This window comes from Epinephelus lanceolatus, chromosome 6, assembly GCF_041903045.1.
Source record: "Epinephelus lanceolatus isolate andai-2023 chromosome 6, ASM4190304v1, whole genome shotgun sequence".
Classification (NCBI taxonomy): Eukaryota; Metazoa; Chordata; class Actinopteri; order Perciformes; family Serranidae; genus Epinephelus; species Epinephelus lanceolatus.
The window spans coordinates 106,195-119,665 of record NC_135739.1 but is presented as its reverse complement, the minus strand read 5'-3'; the positions used below and the strand labels follow the sequence as shown (position 1 = coordinate 119,665).

The 13,471-nt window shown below is 40.4% G+C and overlaps 1 protein-coding gene and 1 pseudogene across 2 annotated transcripts in view; both read right to left on the bottom strand.

The window, feature by feature from the left end:
- Positions 1–1,153: 1,153 nt before the first annotated feature.
- The window catches only part of stx6 (syntaxin 6), a 39,951-nt gene continuing 27,633 nt past the window's right edge, over positions 1,154–13,471 (bottom strand). Inside the window, exon 8 of one of the 2 annotated variants that reach the window (XM_033621994.2) lies at positions 1,154–3,404. In XM_033621994.2, coding sequence (XP_033477885.2) covers positions 3,358–3,404 — 47 coding nt within the window. In that variant the 3' untranslated portion in view covers positions 1,154–3,357. Of the gene's footprint in view, positions 3,508–13,471 lie in introns of both variants that reach the window. The other variant, XM_033621993.2, reaches the window with a different exon arrangement.
- LOC144463639 (uncharacterized) lies at positions 6,565–9,139 on the bottom strand (annotated as a pseudogene).

Genomic DNA, 13,471 nt, shown 5'->3' with positions numbered 1-13,471 from the left:
GCTTATAAACACACTGATCTGTTATCTGTTCAGTTTAAGTTACCATGGTAATGGAAGAAATTAACCACCTGAAGTTAAAACCCAAAATCCTGCTTGGCAGCACTTCAAGAAGTTCAGTCCAGGTGACATACATCTGTGGCCGTCTGCAGCGTCTCTGTCCATATCCAAGAACAAATGTTTCTGTGTGAATTCAAAGGTCTGTGGACATGTCCATGTGCCAAGATGTGTGGACGTGTCCTCGAGTCAAGATGTGTGGACGTGTCCACTGTAACGCTTTAAAGTTATAGTTGGTAATCCTGTTCAGAAACACTTCTTGTTATACTGGGTAAAATGGTCCTTCATCCTGAGAGTAGTCAATACATAATGTGTTCAGAAAAAGGAATGAAAAAAATCTGACATCTGTGGTAGCTGCAGGCCTGTAAAAACTCTGACCAACCCCTGCCATTCAGTGCAAATGGAAAGAACCAATCAGATGCCTTTATGTCTCTTACTGCCTGAGCCCCCCTCTGTCCCTCCCTCCCTCCTCGATTACCTCCAACATTACCAACTATAGCTTTAACTTTAAATGTTTTTAATTGAAAATAAAAACTTTGAACCGTTTCCTTTCTGTAAATCTATGATCAGCTCATGATGTTTGTGTCACTGTGACGTGATTTAAAACATCTGTGATTATAACCATCAAAAAAGTAATCTGATGACAGGTGATGAAAAAATGACTTCCTGCTGACAAGTTAAAAACATTTTCTTTAACTTGTCAAAAACAAACAAAAAATATTTCAAAGATCAGATTTTATTTTCTGATTCAGTTTATTGAAATAAAATTCAGCTTCATAAAACTGTTGACGTCCAGATAAAATAAAAATGAAGGCAGATGTTTTCATTCACCGATCAATAACTGTTAAACCGGTCAATAACTGTTAAACTGATCAATATCCGATAAACTGATCAAGAACAATTTTACTTTAAACTAAATGTCTTCATCAGTAAAGTCAGTTACTGATCTGCTGCTTTCATTTCAACAAAATCATGTAGTGGTTATTATTATCAATGACATCATCACCATCATCATCTTCATCTTTATCATCATGTTTTTGTCTTGCAGCAGTAACAGTTGATTTATTTTATAAATAAACACTGATAATGACCAATAACGTCTGATATAGATTTTTATTGGATGAGCTCTGAACACTGTGTCTTTAACAGGAAATACGTGTCATCACCGTGACGTTTCACTGCCACGCGTACCATAACTCTGATGTGATTGGCTGCTGTCACCTGATCAAACGGACGCTAACCTTCAGGATGCACTTCCTGCAGCTGCTTCACAGTAAAAGCCTTCCAGAGTTTCACTGGTGAAAAGCATTTATTGTGAAGCAGCCGCAGCAGGAAGTTCCCACTGATCAATGTGCTGATTCAGAACTTCAAAATAAAAGCAGTAAAATAAACAGTTCAGGAAAACAAAATCAAAACAAAAAGATTCAGTCAGTAAAACAAACAAACACAAACTGTAAACAAAAACGTAAAGTTTAGTGTTATTTTCCACAATCAACAAACCCCGCCCTAAGAAACAAACTCCGACCAGAACCATGAATTACATCAAAGTTAAACTGGAGTTAAACTGGGATTAAACTGGTGTTAAACTGGGATTAACATCCAGACTCATGTTTATTTAAAATCCAGGTTTTCTGAGTTTGTCAAGTGACAGAAAAACGATGTAACGATGAGCGCTGTAACTCAGACTGAAGAAGTGATGCTACCTGCTGTAGTGATTATATCGTGCGGAGGCGGATTTATGATAATGACTCAAATAATTCACTGAGACAATTAACCCCGCCCACAGAGGGGTCAGGTAGGTGGGATCATTTTAGCTCTGCCCACAGACTCAGAAACACAGAAACCATGAAAACCAGTTTGATGCAGTCGCACCCAGTTCACGCGTCATTAACATGCTCAGAAAGACGCCTCTGACTTTACATCGCCCGTACTTTAAACTGGGATTACACTGGAGTTAAACTGGGGTTAACTGGAGTTAAACTGGGATTACACTGGAGTTAAAATGGAGTTAAACTGGAATTAACTGGAGTTAAACTGGGATTACACTGGAGTTAAACTGGGATTAAACTGGAGTTAAACTGAAGTCAATCTGGGATTAAACTAGAGTGAAACTGGGATTAAACTGGAACTAAACTGAAGTAAAACTGGGATTAAACTGTGGTTAAACTGGTGATGTTCAGCCCTTTAAATAAAACAAACATTAAAACACATTTAACATGTTTGTAACTGGTTTGACCTTTGACCTCTAACAGTCTAACACTCAAAGAACCAAAGTGCCTTTACAGTTCAGTAGAGTCTACCGTTTTTTTTTTCCCCGTTAAAGGGGTTTTTTTTGGGGAGTTTTTCCTTATCCGCTGTGAGGGTCTTAAGGACAGAGGGATGTCGTATGCTGTAAAGCCCTGTGAGGCAAATTGTGATTTGTGATATTGGGCTTTATAAATAAAATTGAATTGAATAGAGTCCAGTATACTCCAGCAGGGTCCAGTGGTAACGGTACAAAGAGACTGATTTCCAGATTTAAAAAGTCAAGAAACTTGCTTGTTTAATTTTATTTTGCACATTAAAAGAAAAGATGAAGTTAAACTGGGATTAAACTGGGTTTGAACTGGAGTTGAACTAGGATTGAACAGGGAACTGGGATAAATCTGGGTATAAACTGGTATTAAACTGGGATTTAACTAGGATTAAACTGGATTTAAACTGGCATTAAACTGGGATCAAACTGGATTTTAACTGGGATTACACTGGAGTTACACTGGGATTAAACTGGAATAAAACTGGGATTAAACTGGGACTAATCTGAAGTTTGTGTTGATGTTAAACTACATTAAAGCTTCAGTCTCCTATTTCTCCAGAAGCCTGATTGGCCCCTCAGGTGTGTTACCTGTCCTCAGGTGTGTTACCTGCCCTTAGGATGACATAGGTCATTGATTAAAACCTTTAAATCCCAGAATGGTATCGTCCAAAGTGTCTTCAGTCCAGCTGCTTCAGGACCAGGATTTTACTGGACTGAACTGTTTCTGCTTTTGTTTCATGGTTTCACACAAAGTGAGCCATCAGAGTCCAGAAGAGTTCAGCAGAGTCCGGTAGGGTTCAGAAGAGTTTAGTAGAGTTTGGTAGGGTCCAGAAGAGTTCAGTAGGGTCCAGAAGAGGTCAGTAGAGTCGGGTAGGGTCCAGAAGAGTTCAGTAGAGTCCAGTAGGGTCCAGAAGAGTTCAGTAGAGTCCAGTAGGGTCTAGAAGAGTTCAGTAGAGTCCGGTAGGATGTAGAAGAGTACAGTAGAGTCCGGTAGGGTCCAGAAGAGTTCAGTAGAGTCCGGTAGGGTCCAGTAGATGCAGATTTAAGACGTACTCTGTGCTGACAGAAGGGAGGCATCAATCACAGAATGAAGAAGAGAAGGATGACAACGAAGAGAATTGCGAGCAACACTCCGATTGCACACCACTGACGACGATCTGTTGAAATACAGACAGTTAATACAGTAAACCTTCAACTTTCAACTATTAACAACTGTAACTTAAACCACAGGTGATTAGTTAGGACAATCAATCAATCAATCAATCAATTTTATTTATAAAGCCCAATATCACAAATCACTATTTGCCTCACAGGGCTTTACAGAATACGACATCCCTCTGTCCTTTGGACCCTCACAGCGCATAAGGAAAAACTCCCCAAAAAACCCTTTAACGGGGAAAAATAACGGTAGAAACCTCAGGAAGAGCAACTGAGGAGGGATCCCTCTTCCAGGACGGACAGACGTGCAATAGATGTCGTACAGAACAGATCAGCATAATAAATTAACAGTAATCCGTATGACACAATGAGATATAAAGAGAGACAGAGAGAGAGAGAGAGATGCAGGACAGACGGTAATGACAGTAGCTTACAACAACAACGCAGATCAATCAATCAATCAATCAATTTTATTTATAAAGCCCAATATCACAAATCACAATTTGCCTCACAGGGCTTTACAGCATACGACATCCCTCTGTCCTTATGACCCTCGCAGCGGATAAGGAAAAACTCCCCAAAAAAAAACCCTTTAACGGGGAAAAAAAAACGGTAGAAACCTCAGGAAGAGCAACTGAGGAGGGATCCCTCTTCCAGGACGGACAGACATGCAATAGATGTCATACAGAACAGATCAGCATAATAAATTAACAGTAATCCGCATGACACAATGAGACAGAGAGAGAGAGAGAGAGAGACAGAGAGAGAGAGACAGAGAGAGAGATGCAGGTAATAACAGGAGCTTACAACAACATTATTGAAAGTAATAATATTATAGTTATAGTTCTGGCTACTGTGGTACAATATGTTGAAAGTATATATTAATATCTGGCAATATACATGTGTGACAATAGTCATATGTGTATACTAACAGTAGAAGTATGACTAATGACTAATGATGGCAGCAGCAGCAGGAGGCATCTGGCAGGACCATGGCAGCAGCACAACCACACACGTCACGCTGTCCAGGCACCGCTGTGATATGAGTTAATCTGAGAGACAGTGGAGCACAAAGGCTCCGGAGAAGAAGCCGAGTTAGTGACATCCAGAATGGCCGAGTTAGCAAGATGCAGTAATAGAATGCGAGAGAGAGAGAGAGAGAGAGAGAGAGAGAAGGAGAGAAGGTGCCCGGTGTATTATAGGGGGGTCCTCCAGCAGACTAGGCCTAAGTCAGCCTAACTAGGGGCTGGTACAGGGCAAGCCTGAGCCAGCCCTAACTATAAGCTTTATCAAAGAGGAAAGTCTTAAGTCTAGTCTTAAATGTGGAGACGGTGTCTGCCTCCCGGACCGCAACAGGAAGATGATTCCACAGGAGAGGAGCCTGATAGCTGAAGGCTCTGGCTCCTGATCTGCTTTTGGAGACTTTAGGGACCACGAGTAACCCTGCATTCTCAGAGCGCAGTGTTCTGGTGGGATAATATGGCACTATGAGCTCACTAAGATATGATGGAGCTTGACCATTTAGAGCTTTATAAGTTAACAGTAGGATTTTAAATTCAATTCTGGATTTTACAGGGAGCCAGTGCAGAGAAGCTAAAACAAGAGAAATATGATCTTGTTTCTTAGTTCCTGTTAGTACACGTGCTGCTGCATTCTGAATTAGCTGGAGAGTTTTTAAGGACTTACTAGAGCTACCTGATAATAGAGTGTTACAGTAATCCAGCCTAGAGGTAACAAAAGCGTGGACCAATTTTTCTGCATCTTTTCGGGTCAGGATAGGCCTAATTTTCGCAATATTACGCAGATGAAAAAATGCAGTCCGTGAGGGTTGTTTTAAATGAGAATTAAAAGACAAATCTTGACCAAATGTTACTCCGAGGTTTCTTACGGTAGTGCTAGAGGCCAGAGCAATGCCATCTAGAGAAACTATGTCATCAGATAAAGAGTCTCTGAGTTGTTTGGGGCCAAGAACAATAACTGCAGTTTTGTCTGAATTTAACATCAGGAAATTGGTGCTCATCCAGGTTTTTATGTCTTTAAGGCAGTTATGGAGTTTAGTTAATTGATTACTTTCTTCTGGCTTCATCGATAAATACAACTGTGTATCATCCGCATAACAATGAAAATTTATAGTGTGATTTCTAATGATGTTGCCTAAAGGAAGCATATATAGAATAAATAGGATTGGTCCGAGCACAGAATCTTGCACAACTCCAAACCAAACTTTAGTACGTAAAGTTGATTCATTATGAACGTCAACAAACTGAAAACGATCAGATAAATAAGATTTAAACCAGTTTAGTGCAGAACCTTTTAGGCCAATTAAGTGATCCAGTCTCTGCAGTAGAATTTGATGGTCAATTGTGTCAAACGCCGCACTAAGATCTAATAAAACAAGTACAGAGACAAGTCCTTTGTCTGAAGCAATCAGAAGGTCATTTGTAATTTTAACTAGTGCTGTCTCAGTGCTATGATGCACTCTAAATCCTGACTGAAATTCCTCAAATAAATGATTATCATGGAGAAAATCACACAGCTGGTCTGCGACTACTTTCTCAAGGATCTTTGACATAAAGGGAAGATTAGATATTGGTCTATAGTTGGCTAACACCTCTGGATCCAGGGTGGGCTTTTTTAGTAGAGGTTTAATTACAGCTACCTTAAAAAACTGTGGTACATAGCCTGTTAATAAGGATATATTGATCATATCTAATATATGAGTGTTAACTAAAGGTAAGACCTCCTTAAGTAGCCTAGTTGGGATGGGGTCTAAGAGACACGTTGATGATTTAGATGAAGAAATCACTGTGGTCAATTCTTGAAGAGAAATTGGGGAGAAGCAATCTAAATATATATTAGGTCTTACAGCTGTGTTTGAGATTAGATAGGTACTATCTGAGGACAGGAGGTCATGAATTTTGCCTCTAATAGTTAGAATTTTGTCATTAAAAAAGCTCATAAAATCATTACTGCTAAGGACTAAAGGAATACAAGGCTCAATAGAGCTCTGACTCTCAGTCAGCCTGGCTACAGTGCTGAAAAGAAACCTGGGGTTATTTTTGTTTTCTTCTATTAAAGCTGAGTAATAGTTTGCTCTGGCATTGTGGAGGACCCTCTTATAAGTTTTGAGACTGTCTGTCCAGATTAAACGAGATTCTTCCTGTTTGGTTAATCGCCAATTCCTTTCAAACTTTCGCGATATTTGTTTTAACTTACGGGTTTGAGATTTATACCAAGGAGCAAACTTTCTTAGCTTTGTTAACTTCTTTTTAAGAGGAGCTACAGAGTCGAGTGTTGTTCACAGCGAGACTACAGCGATATCAACAAAATGATCAATTCGGGAGAGGTTAAAGTCGGTACAGGAAACCTCTGTTACTGAAGGACTTGGTATTGAATTTAATGACAGAGTAATCATTTCCTTAAATTTTGCGACAGCACTATCTGATAAACATCTAGTATAGTAACTGTTGCTGAGTGGCGTGTAATCGAGTAAAAAGAAATCAAAAGTAATCAAATAATGATCCGATAGCGAGGGATTCTGTGGAAAGACTGTTAGGTTATCAATTTCAATTCCATACGTCAGAACTAGATCGAGGGTATGGTTAAAACAGTGAGTGAGTTCATGTACACCCTAACTGAAGCCAACGGAGTCTAATAATGAGATAAACGCGGTAGCCATGGAGTCATTATCAACGTCGACGTGAATGTTAAAATCGCCTACAATAATAACTTTATCTGATTTAAGAACTAGACTGGATAAAAACTCTGAGAATTCAGATACAAATTCAGAATACGGGCCAGGAGCATGGTACACTGTAACAAATAAAAGTGGCTGCGAGGTTTTCCAAGTCGGATGTAAAAGACTAAGAACGAGGCTTTCAAATGAATTATAATCTAGTTTAGGTTTAGGGCTGATTAACAGACTAGAGTTAAAAATGGCTGCAACTCCCCCTCCTCGGCCGCTGCCTCGAGGAATGTGGGTATTATTATGACTGGGAGGAGTGGATTCATTTAGACTAACATATTCATCTTGACACAGCCAGGTTTCAGTGAGACTGAGTAAATCAATATGATTATCTGATATTAATTCATTTACTAACACTGCTTTAGACGAAAGAGACCTGATATTTAACAGTCCGCATTTAATTCTCCTGTTTTGTCTTTCTGTCACAGAAGAGGTTTTAATTTTTATGAGGTTGTTATGCACAACTCTTCTTTGTTTAATTTTAGATTTAAATAATTTAGGTGGTCGGGGGAAAGACACCATTTGTATAAAACTATGGAAACTATGGCTGTGTAACTGAACTAGAAGCTGAGAGAGGCGTATTGGACTGTGACTCTCTGTCCTGGTCTCAACTCTGGGTTGTCAGGGATTTAAATTACTAATAAAATATTCCAGGTTCCTAGAAATGAGAGCAGCTCCATCCAAAGTGGGATGAATGCCGTCTCTCCTAATAAGACCAGGTTTTCCCTAGAAAGTTTGCCAATTATTAACGAAACCCACATCGTTTGCTGGACACCACCTGGACAGCCAGCGATTAAATGATGACATGCAGCCAAACATGTCATCACTGGTCAGATTTGGGAGGGGTCCAGAGAAAACTATGGATTCCGACATCGTTTTTGCATATTCACACACCGAGGCAATATTAATTTTAATGACCTCCGATTGGCGTAACCGGGTGTCATTGCTGCCGACATGAATAACAATCTTACTGAATCTACGTTTAGCTTTAGCCAGCAGTTTTAAATTTGATTCAATGTCGCCCGCTCTGGCCCCAGGGATACATTTGACTATGGCCACTGGTGTTGCTAACTTCACGTTCCTCAGAATAGAGCTGCCAATAACCAGAGTTTTATCCTCAGCGGATGTGTCACTGAGTGGGGAAAAGCGGTTGGAAACGTGAACAGGCTGGTGGTGAGCCGTGGGCTTTGGCTTGTACCTGTGCCTCTGGCGAACAGTTACCCAATCTCCCGGCTGAACGGGAGTTACCGGAGGACAGCTAGCAGAGGCTAAGGCTATGCTATGTGGCTCCGCACCGGCTACAGGGGGCTGGCTAACTACCGCAGCTACTAAATGGTTTTCCATGGTGCGGAGCCGTGCCTCCAACGCAGCAAATAAGCTACACTTGTTACAATTACCACTGTCGCTAAAGGAGGCATAACTGAACATTTGGCACACCGAGCAAGAAAGAGCAGAGGGAGAAGCTAACACTAACTGTAAAGCTAATGTAGCTACCAAGGCTAGTAACGTGCAAACAACAGCTAAGAGATTTGCGAGAAAGTCGTAGAAAGGAGGAGAGCTATAAGTGCTTAAACAGAACCAGTGTGGGTTAAGACTTGGAGTAGATATTAAAGCAACTGAAGTGAGAAAGCAGAAAGCAGGCTAGTAGAATTCACCAGAGCAGTACAGAGACGCTGTCACAGAAACACCGGAAATGACACAACTCGCTTACCGCAATACGTCAGCACGTAGAGTGGACTACGCCCATAACTAACAATGACTAACAACTAACTCTTATTAACTACTGCATACCTAACTAGAACAACTAACTACCACCAACCGCAGTGATTTCTTCATCTAAATCATCAACGTGTCTCTTAGACCCCATCCCAACTAGGCTACTTAAGGAGGTCTTTCCTTTAGTTGACACTCACATATTAGATATGATCAATATATCCTTATTAACAGGCTATGTACCACAGTCTTTTAAGGTAGCTGTAATTAAACCTCTACTAAAAAAGCCCAACCTGGATCCAGAGGTGTTAGCCAACTATAGACCAATATCTAATATTCCCTTTCTTTCAAAGATCCTTGAGAAAGTAGTCGCAAACCAGCTGTGTGATTTTCTCCATGATAATAATTTATTTGAGGAATTTCAGTCAGGATTTAGAGTGCATCATAGCACTGAGACAGCACTAGTTAAAATTACAAATGACCTTCTGATTGCTTCAGACAAAGGACTCGTCTCTGTACTTGTTTTATTAGATCTTAGTGCGGCGTTTGACACAATTGACCATCAAATTCTACTGCAGAGACTGGATCACTTAATTGGCCTAAAAGGTTGTGCACTAAGCTGGTTTAAATCTTATTTATGTGATCGTTTTCAGTTTGTTGACGTTCATAATGAATCATCCTTACCTACCAAAGTTTGTTTTGGAGTTCCGCAAGGTTCTGTGCTCGGACCAATCATATTTACTCTATAGATGCTTCCTTTAGGTAACATCATTAGACATCAATCTGTAAATTTCCATTGTTATGCGGATGATACACAGTTGCATTTATCTATGAAGCCAGAAGAAAGTAATCAATTAACTCCATAATTGCCTTAAAGACATAAAAACCTGGATGAGCACCAATTTCCTGATGTTAAATTCAGACAAAACTGCAGTTATTGTTCTTGGCCCCAAACAACTCAGAGACTCTTTATCTGATGACACAGTTTCTCTCGATGGCATTGTAATATTGCGAAAAATTTGTCCTATCCTGACCTGAAAAGATGCAGAAAAATTGGTCCACGCTTTTGTGGACTGGCTGGATTACTGTAACTCTCTATTATCAGGTAGCTCTAGTAAGTCCTTAAAAACTCTCCAGCTAATTCAGAATGCAGCAGCACGTGTACTAACAGGAACTAAGAAACGAGATCATATTTCTCCTGTTTTAGCTTCTCTGCACTGGCTCCCTGTAAAATCCAGAATTGAATTTAAAATCCTACTGTTAACTTATAAAGCTCTAAATGGTCAAGCTCCATCATATCTTAGAGAGCTCATAGTGTCATATTATCCCACCAGAACACTGCGCTCTGAGAATGCAGGGTTACTCGTGGTCCCTAAAGTCTCCAAAAGTAGATCAGGAGCCAGAGCCTTCAGCTATCAGGCTCCTCTCCTGTGGAATCATCTTCCTGTTGCGGTCCGGGAGGCAGACACCGTCTTCACATTTAATACTAGACTTAAGACTTTCCTCTTTGATAAAGCTTATAGTTAGGGCTGGCTCAGGCTTGCCTTGTACCAGCCCCTAGTAAGGCTGACTTAGGCCTATTCTGCCGGAGGAACCCCCTATAATCAAGCCTGGGACCTTCTCTCTCTCTCTCTCTCTCTCTCTCTCTCTTTCTCTCTCTCGTGTCCTATTACTGCATCTTGCTAACTTGGCCATTCTGGATGTCACTAAAGCCTGATTTATGGTCCTGCGTTAAATCAACGACGTCGCTACGTCCTAGGGTACGTGGCTACGCAGAAGGCTTGCCGTAGCCCCCGGCGTATCCTGACGTGCACCTCCCCAAAAATGTAACTACACGTCGAGGCGACGCAGACCCAACGCAGACCGAGAGGGCTGTGATTGGTTTGCTTGGTAGCAATGCATTTCCAGTTCCGTATTTCCAGATTGCGCCATCCCTGCCATCTATAAACATCTTCTGTTGCGATGTAGATGTTGCAGTATTAAGGCCCATTTATGCTCAACGTTCAATACGGATACGGATACAGACAGAGCTGTCTGTCCGTGCTCCGCGTTCATTTCTCTGTGACCGGAAAAGCCGGAAGCAAAACAAAGAATCAACTAGAGATGACGATAACCATTCAGGAAAGGAACGCAGCCTCCTACCGCTCTGGCAGTGAATTGCACCGTGATGAAATGGAGTGACGGAGAAGTTCGAAGGGTTCACAATGGCGTCACAGCAACGACGTAGGTATGTCGTAGGTACGCCGCAGGACCATAAATCAGGCTTAACTCGGCTTCTTCTCCGGAGCCTTTGTGCTCCACTGTCTCTCAGATTAACTCATATCACAGCGGTGCCTGGACAGTGTGACTGTGTGGGTGTGCTGCTGCCATGGTCCTGCCAGATGCCTCCTGCTGCTGCTGTTATCATTAGTCATACTTCTACTGTTATTATACACATATGATTATTATCACATATTTACACTATCAAATATTAATATATACTTTCAACATATTGTATCACAGTAGCCAGAACTATAATTATAATATTATTACTTTAATTAATGCTGCTGTAAGCTACTGTCATTACCGTCTGTCCTGCATCTCTCTCTCTCTCTCTCTCTCTCTCTCTGTCTCATTGTGTCATACGGATTACTGTTAATTTATTATGTTGATCTGTTCTGTACGACATCTATTGCACGTCTGTCCGTCCTCGAAGAGGGATCCCTCCTCAGGTTTCTACCATGTTTTTCCCCATTAAAGAGTTTTTTTGGGGAGTTTTTCCTGATCAGCTGTGAGGGTCCAAAGGACAGAGGGATGTCGTATGCTGTAAAGCCCTGTGAGGCAAATTGTGATTTGTGATATTGGGCTTTATAAATAAAATTGAATTGAAATTGAACTCTGACTAACTAAACTACAAGTAACTATAAGTAACTACTGCATAACTACCTACAACTAACTTTTCTTTACTACAACTAACTAGAACAAACAACAACTAACTATAACTAACTACAACTAAATACGACTAAGTAAAACTTACAACAAACTACAATTAAGTACGACTGACTATAACTATCACTAACAAGAACTAACAATGACTAAGTACGACTAACTATAACAAAACTAACTACAACTAACTACAACTCACTAAAACTCACTAAAACTACTACTAACTATATCAAAATTTAACTATAAGTAGCTACAAGTAAGTACAACTAACTAAAACTAAATACAACTAAGTACGACTAACTACAACTAACTATAACTAACTAGTACTTAATGGTGGATGATAAAACGATAACATATTGTATCGCGATAAACACTTATGCGCCGTCAATAGAAAAAATGTTCGATATAACGTTCGATAATGTTACTGCATTCTGTCAGGAAAAAAACATGAGGAAAGCCAAGCAAGTTACCCTTGGAGTCGGGCTGTGCAAAGTTGGTTGCATGAACACACTCACTTGCTCCCTGGTAACCTAGCAACAATGCCACACAAACAGCTAACAACATCAGGTTTGGTTGCGCCATTCTCATGTGTGAACACAGGTCCGCTTATAAGCTGCGACTTTGGGCTTGTTTTTTTGTAAAGTCACTTACAAATATTGGTAGTCATGGGTTGCAGTTGCAACTGGTGGAGTTGCTTATTTGGGCTTGCTCTCTAAACGTTGCCTTTCTCTATATATATTCGTCTCTCTCTCTCTCTCTCTCGTATCCTATTACTGCATCTTGCTTACTCAGCCATTCTGGATGTCACTAACTCGGCTTCTTCTCCGGAGCCTTTGTGCTCCACTGTCTCTCAGGTTAACTCATATCACAGCGGTGCCTGGACAGCGTGACGTGTGTGGTTGTGCTGCTGCCGTGGTCCTGCCAGATGCCTCCTGCTGCTGCTGTTATCATTAGTCATACTTCTACTGTTATTATACACATATGATTATTATCACATATGTACACTATCAAATATTAATATATACTTTCAACATATTGTACCACAGTAGCCAGAACTATAATTATAATATTACTTTCATTAATGTTGTTGTAAGCTACTGTCATTACCGTCTGTCCTGCATCTCTCTCTCTCTCTCTCTCTCTCTCTCTCTCTCTCTCTGTCTCATTGTGTCATACAGTTTACTGTTAATTTATTATGCTGATCTGTTCTGTACGACATCTATTGCATGTCAGTCCGTCCTGGAAGAGAGATCCCTCCTCAGTTGCTCTTCCTGAGGTTTCTACCGTTTTTTTCCCCATTAAAGGGTTTTTTGGGGAGTTTTTCCTGATCAGCTGTGAGGGTCCAAAGGACAGAGGGATGTCGTATGCTGTAAAGCCCTGTGAGGCAAATTGTGATTTGTGATATTGGGCTTTATAAATAAAATTGATTGATTGATTGAGTACTGTTTACAGTCAAACATTTTGATGCACTGTAGGCTCAATTTTTGATAAATCAAAAATTTACATTGGGCTTTATAAATAAAATTGAAAAAAATTGAAACTGAATAAGTTATTTAAACGCATTATAGTATGTCGGACTG